This window comes from Podarcis muralis, chromosome 4, assembly GCF_964188315.1.
Source record: "Podarcis muralis chromosome 4, rPodMur119.hap1.1, whole genome shotgun sequence".
NCBI lineage: Eukaryota > Metazoa > Chordata > Lepidosauria > Squamata > Lacertidae > Podarcis > Podarcis muralis.
In genome coordinates, this window is record NC_135658.1 from 55,861,610 (window position 1) to 55,886,904 (window position 25,295).

The 25,295-nt window shown below is 41.6% G+C and overlaps 1 protein-coding gene across 4 annotated transcripts in view; it reads right to left on the reverse strand.

Moving 5' to 3' along the window:
• Window positions 1-25,295, reverse strand: part of DSCAM (DS cell adhesion molecule) — a 333,350-nt gene that overhangs the window by 32,646 nt on the left and 275,409 nt on the right. For 2 of the 4 annotated variants that reach the window (XM_077927351.1, XM_077927352.1), the window contains exons 21-29: window positions 23,438-23,591; window positions 17,295-17,412; window positions 16,036-16,199; window positions 15,251-15,349; window positions 12,629-12,817; window positions 10,450-10,740; window positions 7,499-7,675; window positions 5,130-5,160; window positions 2,691-2,806 (exon numbers count right to left, since the gene is read on the reverse strand). In XM_077927351.1, coding sequence (XP_077783477.1) covers window positions 2,691-2,806; window positions 5,130-5,160; window positions 7,499-7,675; window positions 10,450-10,740; window positions 12,629-12,817; window positions 15,251-15,349; window positions 16,036-16,199; window positions 17,295-17,412; window positions 23,438-23,591 — 1,339 coding nt within the window. Of the gene's footprint in view, window positions 1-2,690; window positions 2,807-5,129; window positions 5,161-7,498; window positions 7,704-10,449; window positions 10,741-12,628; window positions 12,818-15,250; window positions 15,350-16,035; window positions 16,204-17,294; window positions 17,413-23,437; window positions 23,592-25,295 lie in introns of those variants that run through there. The other 2 variants (XM_077927353.1, XM_077927354.1) reach the window with 2 other exon arrangements.

Genomic DNA, 25,295 nt, shown 5'->3' on the forward strand with positions numbered 1-25,295 from the left:
AGCAGAATATCTTAATGGTGTCCCACTTTTGGCTGATTTTCTAAGAATGAATGAATGAATATCACTTCTATAGTCTTCACTACATCTTAGAACCTAATAACCTGGCAAATGAATTTTGTCTCACCTTGCTTTTTGCCCAGAGCTAATTAACAAGGGAAGAGATATTTTTTTTCAGGTGAGAAACATTTTTTCCACCATAGTAAGGACTAACATGGAAAGAACTGTTTACTTCCAGTATGACTCCTCCGCCCCCAGATATATGAATAATGGCAAAAAGGCAAGATGTAAAAGTGATGCTGCTGTGATTATAGAAATCGCAGAAAAGTGCACTACTTCTGCATGCCATATGCTTCTTCATGCACTGGCAGCTCCAGAGTACATAATGGTATGCGCATGGAAGAGAAATTATTGCCCAAAATGGCTCTGTAAACTTTCCCTTTTCCCACACAGTCCTGCAGTACCCTATTTTAATAGTATCGATATCAACTTACTCCCTCCCCCCTCAAGTATATGATCTCTTTATGAGAGAACACATCAACAAATACCATTTCCTTCTGACTCGAGTTGATAGCTTTCCTTTTCCTTTTAAGCTATAATTAGATACGGGGTGTTATGAGTTAAGAAAAATAAGCAGTTTAAGTAGGCGGCAGAAAACATAAAAAGATGACAATGGGTCTGTTCCAACCCTACAAGAGTTAATGGTGAACCACCCACTGCCACTGAAGCTTGTAAAAACAATCTATTTCTATGCATCGTACTATCAGGATTGACACATTTAACTTCCACCTACATTGCTGCAGTCACTACTGGATATTCTTAATAGCAGTAAGAACTACAGGGAATGCAAACACTGAAGTACTGTATGACTTTTAAATATATTTCCAGACAGGCTGCCAACAGTGGGACAATCAAGTATTTCCTAAACATTTCCTCCCCCCACCTCCCTGGATAAGAAACCATTAACATGAAGAACCATGCATAATAATACTAAATATACATTTTGCCCAAAAAAGGTCTTAAGTAGGATGAACACAATTCTCCACCCCTGGCAAAAAGAGCTGCCTCTTTTCAAGTTGGCAATAAAACCTCTGGGCAATGAGCCATGTGGAAGCTCACCAAATGTCTGGATCACGGCTCGCCACTTTGTGTTAGACACAGCCTGTTACAGAAGCAACGATCAGGTTGCATCTGCAGCAGCCACACGTTTAAAACATGCCCCCACCAAAGTATCTTGGGAACTGTAGTTTGCTAAGGATGCTGGGAACTGTAGCTCTGGGAGAGATAAAAGGAGCATATGCAACCTGCATCTGCAGTACAAACTCTGCTGCCCATGGACTGCAACACAAGGGTAAATCCCCCCCCCCATGTGATAAAGCTTGGCAGCAGAGAAACAGCAGAGAAGCAAAATTGCAAAAATATACAAAGTTGAAACCAAATGCAGGATTAGCCATTTTTAAAGCAAGCACTGCCATCACTGCACTTTTTCAAGAGTTGGATCATTAGGAGTTCTGTGTTCCAACTGGTTGCCCCGGCTTAGCAATTCTGAAAATCTGGGTTCACAAGGTGAGCCACCAATGTTCAACTTTAGAAATCCTAAACCAAGGAATGATTTGTGTAGGGATTTTCTGACAGCAAGGTCAAATGCATAAAATGTATTAAGGGGATGAGTCTATACTTACCCAGAGGCCTGCCGAAGGCCACAGGAAGAGATGCTTGACCAGCACACACACACAGAGAGATGTCCACTAGTGGGTTAAGACTTATGTACCTAGAGGTCCCCCAGAATGCAGGTGGAAACAGTGGTGGCTGGTGCCCATTGGGAACAATAGGGCAGAAAGCATGGAGGCTGACAGGAGGTGGAGCCAGAACTGATGACAGGCGGAGTCAACTAATTCTAGTTTTTCCCTCTTCCTCCATCCTACAGAAATCTACACAAAGGCATCACTGATAGACCAAGAAGGAAGCTGACAGTCAGCGCCACCCCGCTACACTGATGTACCGTAAGTTAGAAGGCAATCAGGTGGGGACTGACTGTTGTTGATGGGGCAGTGCCCCATTTGCCCTAATGGACCAACATCTATGGGATGGAAAGCTCTACTGGCACAGAAGCACAGAAATATTCAAACTGTAGCGGGGGCGGGGGGGGGGGGAGGACACACATGTAAATTGACCCAAGCTTTTCCTTTCTATGGGCTGAATTCAATGATTTTCTAGGGGAAATCAGGTCTTATGCTGCACAATAGGGCTCTTTGTCCCCTCACCTCCCCTCATTGTCCCCCAAATTGGCTCAGGGTGGGCTTGGGGGGAAGCCCCAGAACAGGCTGTGGGCTGAGGAGAAGGGAGCTCATTCATCTGGCAAGCCGAAATGCTTCTACTGACAGAATGAGCTGCTTGGTGCTATGTTGAATTCCTCCATGCATGTGTGTCAAAACCATCCCAGCCACTTTCATTGCAATTTTCTTCTTGAACTACAGAGCTTGGTCTCACTGAAAACTTTTTCATTTCACATGCAGTACTGAGTCAGAACTTTTATCATCAAAACAAAAACAAAACTGTAAGAAAAAGTATTCGGAGGGGCTGTTTTCTATTCCTTAAACGTAGCTTTTTGTAATACCTTAAGAGAAACAACACAGAGCTAGTGAGATCCTCTTGTTGTACAAAGGCACCTCATGAGCTTATTGCTGGCTTACCAATGGTTTCCATTGTATCCCTCTCTTCAATCAGAAGCTGAGCTCTGGGAATATCTATGTGCATTCTGAGGGTCTGCTGTTGCTTATTAAGTGTATCCGATGTCCTTGTGTTTTTACTAGAAATCAGAACAAGAACAAACCAAACAAAAAAAAAGAGGGGGAACAGGCATTAAAGTCGAATGAAGAAATTCTTTTATTAGTTTAAAAGCAAAATAAATACTTTAGTCTCCTATCGCTATCAGTGGGGTGTTCAAATAAATGCTTTTCATTAGTTCTCCCATGTGTACATACAATATATTAGTCTAATGCTGAAGCTTAGAAAAACAGGAGCAATGGGAGAAAATAAGCCTTTCCCCTTGAGATTCTTTTGAAAAATACAATCATAAACTCTTATTTCTCCTTTCCTTCCATTTCTTAAAGACAAGCCTAAAAATCCCTTTGTTCAATCAGAGGAAAGGTGGGTTTTATGGCATTGTATTCTTACCATAAATTGGCATTGACAAATATTAATCAACAGAGAAACTGGACATTTAAGTGGTTATTTATTTACACCTTTATATGGATTGCAGTAATTGCTTCTGGTTCGCTATTTCCCTTCAACACACTTTGCTTTTTGTTCTGTTGACACTGCAATAACAAAATTTTAAGAAAGCAATCCAACCACTGTTCCTCTACTAATTCCCAGCATTGGGGGACAGAGATAAGAAACAATTAGTATATTATCACCAAAGCTATTATATTCTCATTTTAAAATGTGTGCACTAGAAAATTAGCCTTGGAATGAGTTATGAAGCTAAGAATTTTGCACACACACCCCTCTATATCAGAGGTGCAAAGTAACCAACAAAATTGCTTTAGATCTGTAGCACTTGGAAGCAGTCTGATCTGTACCCTCAATGAACAAAAAAAGATAGGGTACTGTTATTTTTTATTATTTGTTGAGAAAAAAGAACTGGAAAAAGTAGGCCACCCCAATTGTCTAGCTCTGCTGCTTATGCGCTGCTCTCACAGCCAGAACTCTGAGAATGACAACCCACATAATAAAGAAAAGCAACTGTGCTAATTTGCTTCAACATCCCAGTGCTGCTTGAAACTATTGTCTTTTTCTATTGATGTGAGTTCATCTATCAGTCTTGACTCTCCCTTCTGTGCTGCATGCCTTTTTCTCTTGAGAAAAATAAAGAAATGAATAGAGCACCACACGGCAGTTTATTTATTTGCCCATTCTTTGTCTTACTACAGGGGTAAGGAAACCCTTCTCAGCCCAAGAGCAAGATCAAGAACTGGCCCACCCTCCCATGGGCCATTTTCGATAGGCGGGAGAGACTGCCAATTTTTCAATCACCTGACAACAGGTGACAACTTCAAAGAGGTTTGCTGTCAGTATCCATCAGCTGACTGGTGCTGACAGACCTTTTGAAGTCTGTTTTCAGGTGCAGTCTAGATCCAAACCACTGCAAAGGAAAAAATGTTCATTTGCAGGCACAGTTTGAGTCCAAGCCATGTCTGCAAATGGACAACTTCAAAGGGTCTCAGCATCAGCAACAGTCAGTTGATTGGCACCGATAGTGAGCTCCTTGGTAAATGGATTGTCAGAGCCAATCAGCTGATTGGTGCTGACAGCATGCATTCAAAGAGGGGCAGCTCTCAGTGAACCCTGCTTGCCAAGGAAGGATCAGGAGTGCTCTTTAAGCTCCTGCTTGTTCCTTTGCAGCTGTGTCTTTATCTGTCCCATATGCAAGGCTCCATATGATGTCAGGTGTGAGCCTAGTGGGCATGCTTTGGGGAGAAAGGCTTTACAGGAAGCTTGTCTGGCCTAATTAGCCTGGAGGCTCCCCACTGATGTCTTATTAAAAACAAAAACAAAGAGAAATATTTAAAAAGATTTGCAAACCTGTTAGATGGATTTCAGGGGAAGAGGGGTGCATCTAAGATGTCACAGGCTTTAGGCAATCAACACTGTTCCTAATATAGCTGGCTTCTAGTGCAAATATGCAGAACTATTCCTTCCTGCCCTACGTTGTGGAATGCCCTCTCATCTGAGGTGCACTTTCCCTGACCTTGATTTTTATTTGTTTTCTATGATTGGATTAGTGATGGTAACAATTATGTTGCTTTATTTGTTGGATTAAACTGCATGAAATCCACCCTAGAATTGCTTGGAGAAGAGCAGACTATAAATACATATACCAAACAAACAAAGAAACACCATACATGGTACTTTGAATCCATGCTCTTCAGCAGAACTAAACTAACCACATATCTCCTCCAGCACCACACAGACTATAACTTGGAAATCTATGTTGAAAATTCCTTAGAATATTTAAATGGGATGTTTCCTTAACACATGCTATGCATTTTGGAAAGGTCCCAGTCCTGATCTCAGGTTGATACTCCTGTATCACAACCAAATTGACAAATTGTACACATTGTTCTTACCTCATAAGCATTTCAGCCAGACTCTTTGCATCTAGGGGAAAACGGGAAAACTATTAACACTGCTTAAATAGCTCATTAGTACTGCATGTTTGTTCAATTAATCCATTTTTAAGCATTGCTGTCTATTTAAAATTATTTTTCATGGTGATGGGGGACTGGATGTGGAAGAAGAATCTGAAAATTAATCCAGTTAAAATGGTAATACTGTTGGTTGATCAAGAGTTTCAATATACAGCCTTGATTGGATGGGGTTGCACTTCCCCTGAAGTCAAAGGTTTTCAGTTTGGGTCTGCACCTCACTCTTTCATTTCTTCTGGATAACCACGTGGTCACATGATTACCAGCTTCAGCCGGATGTCATGCCCTTTACTGGCAAAGACTGACTTGGCCATGCCCACTCAATGTTGTAGAACCTCTAGATTCTATTGTAATATGCTTTATGTGGAGCTGACCTGGAAAACCATATGGAGCCTTCAAATAGTAAAAAAAAAGCATCAGTGTTTTTGTCTGGGGCCAACCAGACAAAGTGTATTATTCTAGTTCTGTATGGTTTATGTTGGTTATCTATTAATTTCCAGACTCAATTGAAGGTACTGGTTCTTACCTTAAAGCAGGGGTGGGAAACCTGCAGTCCTCCAGTTGCTCTTGGACTCCAACTCCCATCTTCTCTAGCCAGCATGACCAATGGTTGTAGTCAAAGACATCAGGAGGACCACAAACCCCCCACCTCTGCCTAAAAGTCCTCAACAATTTGGGGGCTGAGTACTTTATGAACCACCTTTTCCCATGAACTCTGACCAATTTCTTAGGTCCCTCTCCAAATTCCTTTCTCCTGACTGAAGCTTGGTGGATGAATACATAGATTGGGGTCTTTTCAGTTCTGGAGCTTATATTATTATGCTTAAGTATTATTGTTACTACTACCAACACCACTACTACTTGCCAAGGAATATTTTTAATAAAGAGAAACAGGAAATAATTTGGAACAAATAAATAATGAGTGCATATTAGAAAATATACAATGCAACTTATTCAGAATTTGCGATCAATTTTATAGCAACATAGTAGCATGCTTGTGACAAAAAAATCTGATATAAAACAAACAATATATATCCTGAAAATGGCTACTGTCACACATCAGTTGCTGAATTTGCTTCATCTTTCTACTAATTTATCATGTTTGTAAACATTAGATACTTTCTGAAGCATGCAGCATGCAATTTATCTGAATCCCCCCACCCCCACATTTGAAAATTTTCTGTTTTACTTCCTGCTTTATGAATCCATATCAAACACTTCTGATATCCTTAACAAGTTAGCAAATGAGAGATGTCAGTGTCCCCCCAAAAACAAAAACCATTGTCCAAATGAATGTAACAGCAGCATAAAGGTGGTTGTTTCAACATCACTGCTTTTGTTGTCTTTGAAACTGAAGAATCAGGAATAACAACAGTTGGAGACAGAGTGGGAATTATGTACAACTGCATTATTGATAGGTAGTACCTCATTCTTATGACGAAAACAAACAAACAAGATCTCCAATAGTAAAATATCTGATATTGCAAAGAAAACAAAATTCACCAATCTCTAAACTTCAAAAAATACCTGCCCATTATTTTTCTCTTTGTAAACATAAAGGGCATACTGCTGTGTGCTCTAGGCTCTCTTTTGCGGATCATTGTGCTGAAACATGCAGATGTTTAGGGCAGAGTTGGCAGGGCACACAACTTAAAGGGCATGGGTACACAGCACAGTCCCAGTCACACGTTCAGAAAAGTGTGAGCACGTCAACTGAAAAGGGATTTGGAGTTACAAGACAAGGAGAGTTCAATCTCCATTGAAACAAGTATGTACCGCAGTGCAGCAAATCAATGTGTTGATGCTTATTTTAACCAGGTAAACTGGGTGCTTCTTACATTACAGAAATGGTCTGAACGTTGCTCTGCATGACTACTCAAGTGGTGGCCAACCTGTGGCCATTCAGAAGTTGTTGGACTCCATTTCTCACCAGCCCCAGCTAGCATGGCCAAGAATCAGTGATGTTGGGATCTGGAGTCCTAGAGCAGCTGGAGGACCACAGGCTAGCCATCCCTGTTCTGTCTCGCTACCCTGACAAAACTGGGGGCTCACACCATATGGCAAATATTCACATTGTACGCTTCACTGAAATGCAATCTTCTTCTCAATAAGGTTACCATAGTGCAGTTAGATGGAGCTGCATAGAAGCAGCAGTGATACTGCTGCTGTAACATAACACTACTTGTTACAAGCTTCTGACATCTCCTTAATCTATATATACAATCTCAGCTAGACATTCTCGGTGAGGTGACCAAAATACATGTAAGTGAGTAATGGGTGTCCATTCTTACCTCTGAGTCTCTTCAGTCTCTGTTCCCTCCTCCTCCTTCTCACAACCAGCAGAAGCACAAAAAGCAGCAAGACCCCAACCAAGATACAGGAAATGGTCACCAGCATCTTTAGCCCTTCATTGGTTGCCAGACCTTCCTCACTTTGGACAACTGATTTAATGAGTGGAGGGATTGTACCTGGAAACAGTGTCATGACATTAGATGCCTATCAATGAAGAGAAAAGGTTGGTTTTTAAGTGACTACGGTGTACAGAAGCTCACCTGTAAGAGGTTTGATTAATTAGGAAAGCTTCATCACACTAACTATTTATGGGCTATTTTAAGGCACACCTGTCAACTCTACCACTTCTAGTGAAGAGGCAAACTAGGAAATGTTAATTGCCTTGAAATAATGTTGCTCTTCCTTATAAGTTCTCTTCTAACAGATGTAAAGTGAAAAATGTGCACCCTTCAATCAAACCAATTAAATTTCATGCCAGAGGACAATTCTTGGCTTGTAATGCTTAGCTCTTCTATCTGATGAGAGCATGGCAAGCTCCTAAGATTTATATTCCTGGGCCAGGAAATGTGAGTTTCAGTGATATTACTAAGTCCCACCCTTCCCTGGAGTTAGCAAGGCAAGAATAAAAACGGATGAAAAATGGCAATTGAGAAGTTGCCCAAGAACCTGACTCTCTGCTATGAAGGCTTCTGGATATGCTTAGAATCTGCATTACCAATGAGAACTCTGGGAACTGTAGGTGTTGGGTTTTTTGTTTTTTTGTTTTTGTATTAGTTCCTCCTGGTTCACTGAACAAGGGGAGTACAGTTCCCAGAGTTCCCACTGGGAATGCAGATTCTGACAAAGCATGGCTTTTCAAGCACTTCCAGCCACCATTTCCATCCCATCCCGAATGACAATTTCGAAGTGCAGGAAAGGAGTAGAGGGCTGACACCAGGCCACTATCAGCTGAGCCAAACATCAAAAGGTGATTGTAATGTTGGACTGTCTGAAATGACTCGACAAATTTCCAGTTCTGAAGGCCCCCTGCTTTCTCAAAATTCATTGCCACCACTAGTTAAGAGAACGAAGCCTATCAGCTTGTATCAAAACACCTTGCAAAATGGCTCCTCTGTTAGTTAATAACAAAAGAGCCTTGGAAAACCTGAACCTCTTTGCACACCACCTTATTCTTTTCAAGGTAGATAATCTAAATTTGAACTGTCCCCTGTTTCAAATTTAGTCTTGCAAGCAGATCCTTCAACACATTTGAACTAAACAAGCGTTGTCAAGATCAGAAAGTGTAAATTGAATGTAATAATATGGTTTATTCCTATCTTATTATATAAAGTCTGTAGTAGCTTCCCTATAAAATAACCAAAGCGATATATAATGAGGTGCTTAGAGCATTACAATACGACTAATTTTGGGGCAGAACCCTTTCTTCTGTGACTGCTGCTGGTAATATTGACGGAATAATCTCTCCTCCATTCCTTCTCTCTCTCTCCTCTCTCCCTGTCCCAGAGAGAGAGAGAGAGAGAGAGAGATTATTGTTGCATATCAGCCTTTATGTAGGAGAGGAAGTTGGGCCGTGTGCCCATTCCCTTACTGGATCCAGCCCTACCTCTCCTCCTGAGGGCTCCAGTTATCAGGTTATTCCTGCTCCTGGGTTCCTAGGAGGACAGCAAGAACTGGATCATTTCAGGGGACACAAGCACATCCCCACTCCTACAAAATGGCTAATGATATCAGCGACACAATTCCAGAGTACATAGTTTGAAAACTGTGCTCTTTAAAAAAGAACGTCAGCCCTAAAACTCTGGTGACTGAGAACTGAATATCATACTAAGAGATCTCAGTTATTTGCTGGGCATATAACATACACAACCTGTTTCCCTAGATCTGGGATGATATTTCTCTCTCTCTCTCTCTCTCTCTCTTCCACTCTCACACACACAATAAACAAAAAATTAGACATCCAATAATTTTCGGGGGGGGGGGGGAGGTTCCCCCTGAACTGTTTGCAAGAAGAGATGTAACATTAAAGTGTTCACTCTCTCACACAACTCAACACACCTTCCTTTTTCTTATGAGTGAAATTACGGGCAAACATTTCACTATATTGTGGAATAAACTGTGATGAAGTTGACAGGGGCCACAAAGCATTGCTTTGGGGACCAAAGTTAGTACCAGCTTCTCCAAGCCCTGCCTTGAGTTTAAATTCCCCAGGGAGGCTTCCTTGGTGCCTTTGTTAAATATCTTTAGGCAACAGGCAAATACATTCCTCCTTTCTCAGGCCTTTGGCTAATTAAATAATCGATGGCATTTTAAACTGTTGGGGAGGCGTGTTATTGTTTTCATTAATTACTATAGTATGTATTTTTGTGTTTATATAGTAAACGGCTCTGTGATCCTCAGATGAAGGGTGTATTAAAAGAATAAAACATCCCAGTACAATACAAATAATTTCTCTTACATCTTAGGGGATCTAGAGGAAAGCGCTTTGACTTGGATTTTGGGGTATCAAAAGAAGCGCTGGATCCAGTTCCTAAGACTGACAATCCTTGGTGCCAGAACGAATATTTATGGTGGTTTAAGGGTGAGGAGGAACCCCAGTCATGGCATTAATGTGAATTGCTCAGATTTGTTTTGCTGGCACAGTGGGAGACATGGATTGAATGGGAAGCCTTCTCCTTCTACATTGCGCCAAATCAAGCTGTAATTTCACTGGAAAGCACAGCTATCAGAGAAGCCTGCCATAAATTTGTACAGCTCCTTGTGATTCCCCCCGTCCCCTCCATGTGACAAGAGGCAGATGGAATTTCAGACTGTAAACACCTTTACTGTTTTATCCTCTAGCTGCTAGAGATGCCATATTGCAGCACACAAAATTAAATGGCTCTTAGATTATGTGAAATTAAATTATTTATGATCATTCTTCATTAGGCAGCAATTAAATGAATGCACTTACTCCCATCATAGTTGAGTGTTGCAAATTTGGCCTGCTTCTCTGCACAGCCGGCACTGTTACAGACCCTCATCTGTAGCTCATACCAGGTTGCCTCCTGAAGATCGTACACGATGTATGATTTGGTAAGAGAGGTTCTCTGGGCTGTTGTCCACACTGTGGTGCCAAAGGGCCTGTATTCCAGAGTAAACGAAGTGATTGGGCAACCACCATCATTCCAGCCAATAAGGTTCAACCTTACTCGAGTGGTGTTAATACTGGCAAAGAGTTCTTGCTCCTTTGAAAACTGTGGCTCTGCAAAGAAAATACACATGCAAATAGAAAGAGTTATAATAGATGGATAGCAAAACAGAGAGATTTTCACATTTTTCAGATGGGAGACGCACATTCAACTTGCAAGATGCAAACATTAATTTCTTTTTTTATCCTTATATATCAATTAAAAAGTCAGCTATCTGTACTTCTTCCTTTTCTGTCAATATTTCTCCTTTTACAGGTCACCACAGATTTTATGGTGCAGAGATGTGCTGGGATGGGAATGATGGGGTTGTTGATCCAAGAGGCACTGTTTGCCTGGTGTCTTCCAGCATTGGCTTCAGTGTGCAACCCCAGAGATGTGCCTCAGAATCCCTTGAAATATTGCAGAAGTTGCTGGAGTGCAAAATTCTACAACTGTTCACTGAATGCAAATGCTTCACTTAAAAAATTAAGAAAATGGTAACGTTTCTGCTTACGCAATGGTTCTTTGGCTGCAATGCTAATCCACTGTGGGTTGTAATCCAACACTTGAATAATAATGTAAGTGATAATTGGGTCTATGATAATAAATAATGGCTGTTGCATATTCGTTTCAATCTGTATGTGGGCTTTTAGCAAGGCTATATATTCTGGTCTAACAGGACCATTCTGATTCTTGCATCAGAAGCTACAAAGTTGCTCGTGTGGTTGATTTGTGTCTTTGAAAACACGGAAGTGTTTCGTGTGCCTTGCTTAGGTAAACAAGGGAATCCTGTTAGACCAGAGGAGATAACTACCGTTATCTGTAGCAAAGAACTTTGGCTTATTCTGTTTCTGTTTCTTAAAGGTTGACCTTATAGTGATTCTAATCATGAATGCACTAGGACATCCAGGTTTGCCAAAGTCAGCAGAAAGAGGCCACACAGAAGTATGTGCTGCCATTTCTAAGCAGGAGTAGCTGAGGTGTATGGACAAGGCCTAGTTTATGTGGCACACATACATCAAGTTTGCAGCAGACTATAGCAAGTTGTTCAAGCCAATGACTGATATCTGCACTCTTGATTCCCCCCCCCCCCAACAATGAAGTCATATTTTCACTGGATTTATGCATGAAAAGAGGGCTGAGGTGGAAGCTCAGAATTGGCCCCAATTCAACTGCTGCTCACCCAAACCCTCTGCTGTCTGAAAGCATCTACCAATCACTTGTTGAGCTACAGGTGACATGCTGGCTCAGCCATTTACTCTAAATCTAGCATGCACTGCGGTTTCTCCAGGATGAAGCAATCAGTTTCAGAGTTTACATCTCTGATGGCTCCATATATCCAAGAGTGCTGCTTTTGAAAGGGAACCAGGAGGATGCAGTTAAGCAAGGATTCCAGTTAGGATCTTCAGCCTTCTGCCTGAATTTCTATCTATATGATTTGACCTTAAAAAATTAGTTTTGGCCAGCAACAACAAAAAATCAAAAGTTTTGAACAGAACCTAGGGGACACTGTAGGACTGCTGATATTCGGGTTGTTGGTTTTGTTTCCAAAACTTAGCTTCTTTCTCCACTTCTTCCATACTCAGGATTCTTTTCATATTCACAATCAGAATTAAGAAAACATTTAGACTATTATACAAAAGTGAAGAAGTTGCATAAAGAGCACTGATTCAAAAATGTTTGGTAACTTTGAGAGCCCTGGAAACTGCCTTCATTTTCATTTTTTTCTAATATGAACTTTGGGAGTGGGACCCCCAACGTGGCAAAATATCCAACAGTTAAAAGGATGTCAAGACTGAACAAGCAAACTGAAAGTGTCAGACCATAAGACACTACAAAGCCAATTCCCTTGCAGTACTACATAATGTATGACACGGATAAGTGGCTATTGACCTATTTTAGAATCTAAATCATGCAACTATCACTTGTTTTAGAATAAAGACACGCTATGATTTCAAGTACCTTTCCCAAGTGTTTTGGCTTCTATGATTTCACTGATGCGTCCTGGTCCCACTCCATTCTGAGCAGTCAGTGTGAACTTGTACCACGTTCCACACTTCAACGTCTCCAAGCGGTAGGAACGTTCACTGGGGCTAATAGGGAAACTGCCCCACTGCTCGCTGTTATCCTCCGAGTACTGCAGTATATAACCTGCCAAAGATGCAAAGATATCCGAATTAGAGTAGATGGTCAAAAGGTGAGAGGAAATAAATGAATCACAGGAAGTTTCTACATTAGAGTATTAGGGGTCTCCAAATCTATTCTTGACTTGCCCACATGGTAATGTTTCTGGACTGAGACAATCTCCTTTGCAGCCAGAGACCAAGAACGCTCCTGAACTCTGGAGCAAAGGATGGTTATCTTTCTGAAGACCAGGAAAGGTACAGTGAGGACAAGATGGTAATTTTATTCTAGGCTGGATAGATTGATGCTTGTCTTGTCTTTAATGGATCAGATCCAGACTATGCTAGTCATACTTCAGTCCCTCTGAAATAAATGGGACTGAGGTTAGTCATTACTAACTGGTATTGTGTTTTTCAGTGGGACAAACAGCCTGATTTTCCCAGGCTGAAGGTACACAGGGGCCCACATGGTGAGCATTGTGACAGTGGTGTCCCCATAGGAAGTAGGCATGCCAGTAATTTGGGCATGTGGCCTACTGCACATAACTCAATGTGCAGGGTGCCACACATCCAAAATAACTGCATCACAGATTTTTCAAGTGATTGTATTGCTCAGAGACATTGCAGGGGCGGATGAATTAACTCTGTATTAAACTACTGGGAATAGAACAGAGTACATTTTTACAGAGACTACTAGGTCGCCCCCAGGGACCCCTGTTTCTCTCATTTGGGCAAAAGCAGGTTGCTCTCCGCTGAAGTAAGGATACAGGTAATGCTATTGCAATTTCATAAATGTATGCACCTCTTATCAGAAGAACAGCTGCTAAATTAAGTATATAATTTTAAGCAAAAGGGGAAGTCATACTGACATGCAAAGTCCATTACAGAGATATAGTATGCTAGAATCATTTTAGGCCCACTTAGATAAAAAAAAGAACTAATGGGCAGGTTATATGAAGACTGAGCTGGAGGAGACTTGAGGTTGTTACAACAATCAAAAGTTTCCCAATGGTAGCATTTCCTTCCCCCCAAACAACCATCAAATATCTAACTATCTAGAGGAACTAACAGTATTTCCTCTATGGAGGACATTTTTAAATAACTATATAATAATAATTTATTATTTATACCCCACCCATCTGGCTGGGTTTCCCCAGCTGCTCTAGGCGGCTTCCAGCAGAATATTAAAATACAATGATTCATCAAATATTAAAAGCTTCCCTAAACAGGGCTGCATTCAGATGTCTTCTAAAAGTCCAATAGTTGTTTATTTCTATGACATCTGATGGTAGGGCGTTCCACAGGGCAGGCGCCACTACTGAGAAGGCCCTCTGCCTGGTTCCCTGTAACTTCGCTTCTCGCAATGAGGGAACCACCAGAAGGGCCTCGGCGCTGGATCTATGGCGACAGATTCTGTCCTCTGCCATGTTGGAAGGCAGATACAGACAGATAACATAACTTCCCAACAGATTTGCACCTGTAATTTAAAACAGGTGGAGAATGTAATTCACTATGTAATGAAATTTCCCAAAGGACTGCTGAGAAAAATTCATTTAACAACCTACTCTGACCAAGACATTATCCGTTTTCTCTTAGAAGATGCTTAGCCATATACAGTGGTGCCCCGCAAGACGAAATTAATTCGTTCCGCAATTTTTGTCGTCTAGCGAATTTTTCGTCTTGTGAAGCACGAAATCCCATAGGAATGCATTGAAAATCAATTAATGCGTTCCTATGGTCAAAAAAAGTCCAAACAAAGCCAAATTTGGTACAACAACAGTTTATTAACTGCTCTTTAAAGTCACACATACTGTAAAGAGCAGTTCAAAAATTGAAGGGAAAATAAATTAACTTTATAAACAAAACATGTCTTTGTTTTTAGACAAAGAAAACAAAGTCGCGAGACGTTTTCGTCTTGCGAAGCAAGCCCATAGGGGAAATTCGTCTTGCGAGGCAAATCGAAAACGGAAAAACCTTTCGTCTAGCGAGTTTTTTGTCTTGCGAGGCATTCGTCTTGCGAGGTACCACTGTATAACACCACAAGAATTAGTGCAGAATGGCAGGTTTTGTCTGAGAATTGTAAGCATCTGTTCAGTTCAATTTTACTTTAAACTAGGCTTTACTTGATTGTGCCATAAGTTTTAAATAATCCTATTTTATTTTTCATTTTTCATTATTGTGTTGTCTATTTTTATTTGACTTGATATATCGGATATTTTTGGAGTATATTTTAAAGTTCTTGAGGCCAACGTCTAGTGCAATAAATTTAATGATGATCACTTGTACAAAACAGTCTTATCTCCAATAGTCACTGCTAGGCAGGAGGCCTGGATAACCTACCACTGCTTTCTCCTACACAAATCTACCATGGTGACCCACTACTCGGTATCAAGCTAGAATGTGTGAATCACTTCTTTGCAATAAAACATTAGCACTGAAAAATGAAGCTGGACACTGTTACCTCGAATAGAGCTGCCACCGTTATCTCCAGGGATCCAGGAAAGAGTGATTGAGGAAGATGTGGTTTTGGACACAGTAAGTCTCGGCTGGTCTGGTGGAACTAGACAGAAGCAGTTAACAATTAGTGCATGACTTCAAACTATTCATAAAGACATCTATTGAAGAATTGTTTGGGGCTGGGGATAAAAAAAGCAAATCATATCTGTCAGCGTGTCTGTTAGTTTGACATCTCCAGCTAAGACTAAAAGACAAGTTCTCTTTTTCTTAGATATGTAAATACTATATAATTTTATCTGTCATTTCTTAACCTTAACTTTGCCTTTGACTTTCCTATCACTACAATTCCTGAACAATCTCCTTCCAAGAAGCATGGGAAACATATCCCCCCCCCCATTTATTACTTGAGGAAACACTGTACACCACTGTCACAAATCACTAATGGGGCACAGCAACGCAGCAACATTTCTGGTGATGTCAGTGAAATCGCCAGAAAACTGACCATCGGTGCTAATGTCAAGTAGCAGCTAAAAGAAATCACTGAAACTTTGTCCCCCTACCCCCTGAGAGGCCTGTTCTCTTGCAGAGTAGGAAACCATGTCACATTGCTACCTTTTGTTGCAGGTCCCACTTGTAATGAGCACCAAATTCATAACCTAAGATTAGTCAGGGTGCTAAATTTCATTCTCTGGAGTATCCTCAGTGATGTAAGAGGAATTACTGGAACAATAATCAAAGTGCTGTAATCTCACAAATAGTCACAATTAAAAAAACAAACAGTTTTCTTACCTTGCACCTGCAAATTCAAAATGATTTCATCTGATCCCCAGTTGTTAGTGGCTACACAGCTGTAATATCCCGAATCCTCTGCTTTCACAGTACGGATGACAAAGCTGCCATTACTAAAGATGCTTCTTCGCCCATCAATCATCACTAGACTGGGTGTCCCGTTACTACCTCACAGGAAACAAAATTCATACATTAAAGAGGTTACAACCAACATTACTCAGGAGTGGCAATTTATAAAAGCGCAGGAAAAAGCAATTGCCAAGCAAGAATGTCTCCTAGTTCTATAACAGGGTTAGCCAATGGGGTGCCACTCCCATCAGCTCCAGCCTGTGCGCCAAAGGTCAAGGATGACAGAAGCTGTAGCCCCCCAACAACTGGGGAGCATCTCGTTGGCTACTTGTTTTAGAGGCTGATAAAATTCATAAAGGGCATTTGAGTGTTTTCCATGGCAGGACATCTCTAATGAAGAATATTTTGCAAAATATGCTGGTAACAAACAATGGCTCGCTCCTACAGGAGGCAGTGATAGCAACTGACTTGGATGGCTTTGAAAGAGAACTGGATGAGAGGGATATCAATGGCTACTAGCTATGACAGCTGTGCTCTGTCTCTCCAGCTAGAGGCAGCCATGCTTCCAAATACCGGTTGCTGGAAACCATGGGAGGGGAGAGTGCTCTTGTGCTGCTCCCTGGTTTCCCACAGGCCTCTAGTTGGCCACTGTGAGAAGAGGATGCTGGACTACATTGGCCTGATCTGGCAGGCTTTTCTCATGTTCTAACTTCTTCCCACTCACCTCTTTGGGGAAATGAGTCAGGGCAGAGAAAGTTCTGACCTTCTCAAGCCACTTAACGGTTTATAGAGGGGAAGAGTGGGAGTTAGGGCTAGGGGTTGTGTGTTGTAAGCCCAAACACCATAGTTTCAGGAGCAAGGAAAGAAAAAATGACACTCTCTTCATTTTGCAATTCCCAGAACTGCACACAAACTGCTAACCTCCCCATCCCCACCAAAAAACCCCTGTATACAGATAAAATGCTCAGGTTTCATGCTAACAGCTCTCTATTGCTAGCACAGTAAAGGAACAGGGTGGGGAAGAGGTGTCCTTTATCCCTGTTGCTGAAATTTCATTCCCCCCCCCCCCCCGGAGAAGCCTGTTCATTTACAGAGTAGGAACTCCCTGCATACTACATCTGTTGCAGGTCCCATTTGTAATCCCTCTCCCCCTTCCACCACCACCCTCCTCACACAAAGTTGCTGGTTACCTTTCTTTCATCCATTTGACTGTAGGAGCAGGGTCTCCAACAGCTTTACAAGGCAGGATGATGTCTTTCATCCACGGGGTTGTTACTGTGCCGCTGAAGGTCAGGATTCTGGCTGGAGCTGAGGAGTGAATCAGAAAAAAAAAGGATTAAAATGCAGTGGTGTGGCACCATATTCTTCAGAGGTGTGGCCATGTGTGTGTGTGTGCACCAGGAGAAATTTAATATTTAAAGCAAAAGTTAAAATGCTTCTGGCTACAAATTATATGAGGCAAATTAACTTCAACCAACATTATCACGCGGCTTAAAGGAACACACAGAAAATACGATCACTGTTGAGATGGGAGGGGAGGGAAGGGACCCTGAAGGTAGCTGGGAATAAAAATCCTATTTAATTCCTGATCCCCTTGTTCTGTACTGGAAGAAATCTGTGAAGATTGCACATGTGCTTATGGTAAGTGGCCTTCAAGTATCGTGCATTTCAGGTGACATTAAAAGTACTCAACTAGCAGCATCCTTGTCCATTCCCTGCCCGCATTTGCCAATATTTCATAGAATCATAGAATTCTAGGAGCCCCAATGACCATCTAGTCCAGCCCCTTGCAATGCATTTATCTCTCTGTCCTTCCATGTGCTTTGAAACAGCATAGCAAGAAGGATGAACAGAGGTGAAAAGTAACCCATGGGTGGCACTGAACTTAGTTTTAGTCAGCGCAAGCCCACTGAAATCAACGGAAGTGACTAATGTCTCGTCCACACTTCCTCTTGTCCCGTGCCTAGAAAGCATGGCTCTCCTGGGTTTTCCGCTTGCCCTGCTCCTTTCCCAGGGAGAAAACACACTTTAGCTTGAAATCAGAATGAATGGCAATCTGCAGAAATCCTGACTGTTGTTTGCTCCAATTGAGCACAAACTGAGCAGTTTTCCCTGGGTGAAAGAAGAGGGACAAGAGGAAGTGCTGGATAAGCCCTAAGTTAGGTCCATCAATTGCAATAGATTTACTCTGAGTAAAACTCAGTCGAATACCACCCCATGTCATGTGTCCCTGCTCCCTTCCTCCTCATTTTTCCTGTTTCCAAATCTACTGGGGTTTTTTGTTGTTGTTGTTGTCCCTTACAGCACAATAATACAGCATTGACTTTGCATTCCAGACCACCCTATCCACTGTCCTTACCAAATCCATAAATACCATAGCTGTCAACTTTTCCCTTTTCTTGCGAGGAATCCTTTTCAGAATAAGGGAATTTCCCTTTAAAAAAGGGAAAAGTTGACAGCTCTGATAAACAGAAAGGAAGGAAAGGGTGGAGAGGGAAGGGATAGCAGCCATAATTGCTATGTTCCCTCTCCAGAGGCATAACTGAAAAAGTGAGTCGCAAGTGGGCTGTTGTGCTGTTGTGCTCATGCCCAGCTTGCAGGCTTCCCGCAGGGATCTGGGCCGTTGGGAGAACAGGATGCTGGACTAGACGGACCATTGGCCTGATCCAGCAGTCTCATCTTAGGTTCTTAGAAAGCTCAGAGGGATGGGGGGGAGGGAGCAGTTGGCAGCATCACAACCACAGCCCCATGTGCAGGTCATAATCACATCTACAGTTTATACAAAGAGTTCCAGGAATTTCTTCCAGATTAGGTCACCTTTGTCCAAGGCTTTGTGCCTGCCAAATAAAAACTTCTCTTGGATTCTCAGTTCTAGCATATATATATTTATTCTTGTGAGACCTGCTCAGGATTTCCAGTCTTGTGATACTATTTTGCTAGCCATTTGCAAATATTTGCAGTGTTTTGGAGCAGAGATTGTCTTGTTATTGGTTTTATTATTATATATGTTGTTTGGGGAGTCTTCTTGGCTGAAAAGTTGCATATTTCCCCCCAAATAAACAGATTTCTGTTCATGAAGTATGCACATCTGTGCAAAACTGTGTAAAACTAATGGCCCCAACAACATTTCCTGTTTGGGATATCTGCTCCACTTCTGAAGTTTTCCCTTCTTTGCTCCGTAACAAATCAGTACAAACAATACATTTTTAGTTAACTTCTAACAGGTGGCAGTACCAACCAAGTTCATCCTTTGCAACGTGTTTTGATTTTTAGATCTGTATTTTTGATACTCTGACAGAGGATGGGTAGCTACAGAAAAATGTCAGTATTTCCTTTTCTGCAATGACGGGAAATGTTGCTAAGACAAGGCAGATTTTGACAGTTCACTCAGCCTGCATTTAAGCTCCTGTAATAATACGTAAGAACTAAATGAAAATAAATGAATTGTGAACTGCCAATAAATTTACATGTGAGAATGACATCTGACAAAAGAAGCAGTGATGTTGTGGCACACCAGTAGTGAAACTGAGGCAGCTGTGAGAAAAGCCAGGACACTTTACGCTTCTTTTCTGACCTGAAGGCGCAGTATTAAAGCATGTGAGAGAGAATTTCTGCTAGTTGACTGGAAGGGACCAATCCACAGCTCATTAAGCAGCTGACACTGGACATTTGATACAGCCACTCCCAAGGGGCTTAGCAAAAGCAATGCCTAAATCAGGAAACTCGAGTTTCTCACAAACAAGGACATATTGGTACATCCCTATGTAAGCTCTTGGGGAATTAAAATCTTAGCTGATGGTGAAAACTAGTACTGCCACCATACATAATTCACAAGTTGCCAAGCATTACACCAAGTTGCTTCTGATTCTAGTGGTTAGCACATACATATGGGTTGGGCAGGAGAGAGCTTAATAATGAGCCCCAGTTCAAGTGAGACACAAAGCCAAGACCTCCAGATGTTGCTGAATTGCAATTCCCATCATCCCTGGCCATTGGCCATGCTTGTTGGGGGCTGATAGGAGTTGTAGTTCAGCAACTTCTGAAGAGCCAGAGGTTCCCCATGCATACACTAAGCCAGACCTTTGCTTAGCTTGGTGCAGCAGCAAAAAAGATCCAGAAGGAGCAAAGCAGCTCCCCAGGTGTCTAAGACTTGTTTAAAACAAAAACTGAGCTCACTAGTGAGAAGGCAACAGCTGGAGTTGCTTATTCAATTATTCAACAGGAAGTACCCTAAGGAAGAACTCTGTTCCAACCATTTCTCCCTGCCTTGGACATCTGAATGCCTCCTTCCTTCCTTTATCCAAACACCATCCATAACTGAAGAAAGAATCCAGCAGCAACAACAAAAGATCTAAATTCAAAGCTAAGTCTTCAGATGCTTGGTGAACATCTGCAACTTTTCCTATAGATCATGTGAATATTTGAATAGCCTGGACCTGTTGCATTCAGATTTCAGTGTTACTACACTCAAGGCATGTTTGCACTCCCTCTTGTGTCTGTTGAGCTACACAAGCTGTTTAATGTGCATCAGAGGGATGTCCCATAGGAAGTCTATGGAAGCCTGTCCTCCTTTCCCCCAACCAGCCCTGAGCTGAGCCTGCTGGCACTCTGCTAAACACAACATAAAGTGCCATCTGGGGCTCACATATGGGCATTTGATAGTCTGCCACTGTCAATGCCTCCTGGGTGGAACCTACACCTGGAAACCCACGAGGTGCAGAAGGGCTTCTTGCTATTGACATTGTCAAGGTGTGCTGCAGTGAATCCAGCACATTGATCAAGCACCAGGGTGAAGGAAGAATGCCCAAATATATACACATCTGTTCACATGCAGCTCTGTGTGCATAGGAGAGGATGGGCCGTCCTTTAAAAAACCTTCCTTTATCCTGTCCATTAATGTAATTATGATGCTTTATATACATTTTGTTAGGTATAACTGTTCAATTGTACATTGAAATGGAACGTAGCTCTGTATGTGTGCTGTTAAATGCACAGCATGGAAACTTCCTCTATAGCTAAACAAAGGAGTTGCAGAGAACCTACCAGGTTGAAAATTAACTTAGAATGTTGATTGATTTTCACAAATTACAAGATAGATTATACGTATAGCATTCAGATAACAGAAGAAATGGGGAAATGATCAAAGAAGCAGTTTAACAAATAGGAAAGATCAGTAATTGGGAATTAAGAACATGGTGGCATAGGTTTTCTTTTAAGAACTTATGGATATATGGATGTATGTACCGTATGTTTTTCCTTTTGTTATTATTTTTGTTATTTTTGTCTGTGTGCGTTTGTTTGTTAAGTAAGAAAACTAATAAAAAGCATATAAAAAGGAAAAAGGAAATTAACTTAGAACGTATCTCTGCTACTCTGCCATGAGGTGTTTAACTTGAGATCACATGGGGAAGATTCAATTGCAAATCTCTATTTTGTATGAGTTGGACTTCAGTTTTTGTTCTCAAGCACCCTAGAAGTAAGGATGGAATGCAGGCTGTGGTAGAGACAGAGCTATGTTTCAGTTCTGTTTTGAGTAATTTAATATTCCTAAGATGCTGTACGTATGCCTGGACAAGCATATGATGTTATGCAACTATTTGAATGTTTATTTGAGTGTCTGTTTTCTGTTAGTAAAGCTTTAGAACCATATTTTTGGTCTGGACAATTCTTATTTCAAGAAGAGCCCATTTTTATCCTTCCTATTTCTTCCTAAAGCACACTATTAAGAACCACAATGCATTAACAAGAAATGTGCAAAATTAAGAATGCTGATTAGAAATAGCAGTTAATATGGAAGTAGAGACTACAGGCCAGGAATCCATTTTACACCAATTAGGCAAATGTGAGAACAGGCGTTATCATAAAATGTAACTGGAATGCTTAATCTCGGTGGGTTTTTATCCTGTCCAAATAATATTTAAAAGGAAAATCTTACTTAGCAATCCTTGGAGAGAGCAAAGGAAAATGGCTTCAGGAAGCTCTTAGTGGACCACTGGGATCCATAAAGGGGAGGAAAGGAAGAACATTATTCTATGAGCTATATGATCACCCTGACGTCGTGGTGCTCATGGCATCTTCAAGAGAAGCCTCAGATTCTCAAGAGGATTGTTCTAGTAAAAAATTTAATTAAAGTCACACACAAAAAATGAGTTCTGTTGATCAAAAGGAAGAGAAGTAAATGAAGCCTAGCTAATGAAATTACATTATATTGCTAGCAGATACTAGTGAGGCTCCAGGAGCACAAGGCTCCTGATAGTTCTTAAGTGCCATCAAAAGAAACCTGCTTGTTTCTGTCTCAAGGGCAAAATGGCCTGCTCAGTTTTGCATCACTCTGCGCTAGCAAACATTGTCAACGTATATCCAGATGTATCTCAGCAACCATGAAGGCTAGAAGCTTCATTTCCCCTTAAAACGATGATTCTCAGGACCCAGAACCCTGGTATTTATAATAGTTGCCATTCTCCATGGTATGTGTCAGTCTGAGTTCTTTGCTCTGTAAGGGTCTTTTAGCTGTGCAGAGAGATGGGCTGATCAGTCTCTTTCTGGCCCATGCCCATTTCACGTGGGCTCATTGATGAATCCTGGTTTTGAATTGCTTTTAAAAATGAATAAATCCATATTTAGATACATTTAAGTACACATTTTGTGATTAAATATGTATCTCATTGCACTCACTTCTAAATGCCTTTTCTTGTAAGATAATAATTTTCAAGGCCCCGTGGTACATTTTTGAGCTAAGAAATGTATCACAAAATTTGGAAATGTATAATATATTATATATCTGTGTAACTAGCCTAGGAAATGTGAATAAAGCTGGTTTGTTTTAAAATGCAAACAAAAAGTTCCTCCATACCCAACAGCTCTGCTTGCCAGACAATGCCATAATCCACTTTCACCTTTAACACAGTAATGTTTTAGTGGGAGATTGTGCAGATACTGTGCCTGCCCCCTGCTCTCCAGACCTTTCCACCCACCGGATCCTTTGAGACAAGATTAAAAGTCCTGTTTGGTGTGAGGTGGTGGGGCGGGGGACAAGATCTGAACATGAGGCATGGCCACCTCACCGTTTCCCATTGCATTGTTAATACTGCATTTTAAGTCCAGTCCTTTGGACTGCAACCCACTGTGATCTACAAATAAGTAGTTCTGCCCTGCAACAAATAATTTAGGCTACAGTTCGAATCTCACTTACCTGGGAGTAAGTCCCATTCAGTTCAATAGGGCTTACCCCTGATTTGATTAGGACTACGGCCCAAATGACCTTTTCATCTCTTCCAGCACCAAAAATCTGCTATGTTGTATGCTATCCATTTATGTCAAGCAGACTCCTCACCTTTAGCAAATGGTTCCACGGTGATAATTTCGCTGCTATTGCCTCGCCCTGCAGCCGTCACAGCCACCACCCAGACACTGTATTGCCGATTCCGACTCAGATTTGGGATTCTGTAGGAAAATGAGTCAGGAGTAGCTTCGAATTCGCTGATTACCTGTGACAGGAGAGACAAAGATTCCCAAACTAAGGTAAATGATGTACACATAACAGTCAAGAATCTTTACCTCTTAACCACTACAGATTGGGGAAAGTAACGTATTTATAATATTTAAACTTGGTCCTTCTTCAGAAGAAGAGCTCAGGGTGGGAGGCAATAAAACTAATTTGAAAACCAAAGATCCATTAAACAGTAAAAATTACAATTTAACATCAGCCATAAAACTATAGAGCAGCAACTATTTAAGAAAAATCTGAAGTTGAAGCATTTCCAGAGAATGCTTGCGCAAATAACCGTGTCTCAAGCAGGCATAGAAACAAAAAAAGTAGTTTGCAGCAGCTGTAGCTCAGAGACAAAAGCATTCCACAACCAGGGTGTCCATCCCAGAGAGCACCCTCTCTTGCATCCCCACATTGTATATAACTCCTGGAAGCAGCGTACTGAGAAGGGTCTCTCTGGCAGATCTTAACCTCCAAGCAAGGCATTATAGGAAAAGATGCTCCTTCAGAAATTGGTCCTCAGTCATTCAGGGCTTTATATATCATCGCCAACACTTTGAATTCAGACCAGAAGTGTATTGACAGTCAGGGCCATTCTTTCAGAACCAGTGTGATAGGGTTCAGACTGGCTGATTGGCTTAACAACCTGGTTTCTGCATTTTGCACTGGCTGTGGCTTTCAAGTTATCTTCATGAGCATCCATATGCATGGGAGGGTATCAGAGCATGGATTAGTGGGGCAGGTGATTGAGGACAGGTACATGCCTGGGTTTGTTCTTGTGATAGGTTGCTTGAGCTGTTGTGACTGGCTTTTTGTTATGATTTTTAAATTTAATGCACTTCAAATCCAGCAACCCCTAAATTTCGTATCTTCACTTTGTTTTACGCCACCATTTTTTTTTGGGGGGGGTCACAGTTTTTGCCTGTATATATCACTTCTAGTTATCTTGATAAATCAGAGGCAACAGATAGACAGAAAAGCACAAATACTAGCAGCTCACCAAAGGCACTAATGTCCCTCAGAATAGAGAACCAGGACACATCCTGGCATCAGCACCAATGCCCATCCTCTTGTGCACCCTAACAGTCTAGACACTCAGTCCGGGGAACCTGAGTGAACAGATTCTGGAGGGGTTACTGCTTCTTGGCCCATATAGCTCCCCACCCACCCTCTCACAGTCCCATCCTGAGACCAGATCGTACTGTGGTGGGGGGAAAACGGGATCCCTATCTATCCCTAGCAACAAAGACACAACACAGCAACAAAACCATGATCTTTATTGATGAGCGTGTGGCTTGGAAGAGATCCTGGAAAGCAAAGACAAACATAGGTCAGTTTGCTAAACGGTTGCCCCAGCAGGACTTCGGTGTGATGGGCATTGGTTTGAGAGTGTTCTTTACGGCATCAGCTCCACGTTAGGCCCACCCTTCGCCTGTTGTATAACGATCTGCCAAGGAGTTTGCAAGGATACAGGAGCTTGCCTGAGCAACGTTAACCTTGCGATAGAATGGATGGAAGCATCCTGGTTGCTGCTGCAAATTGCAGGGCAGGTCTCCCTTGTGGTCTCTGCGTGGAATGGGGTATACCCTGGTCTGTGAAGAGCAAGGGGAGACAGGCAGAGCAACAGTCAGCATTTGAGGCATAAAGTCCCCAAACCACCCTGTAGGTGTTTGTGAAGAAATGAGAGAGGAGGGTGGGTGGA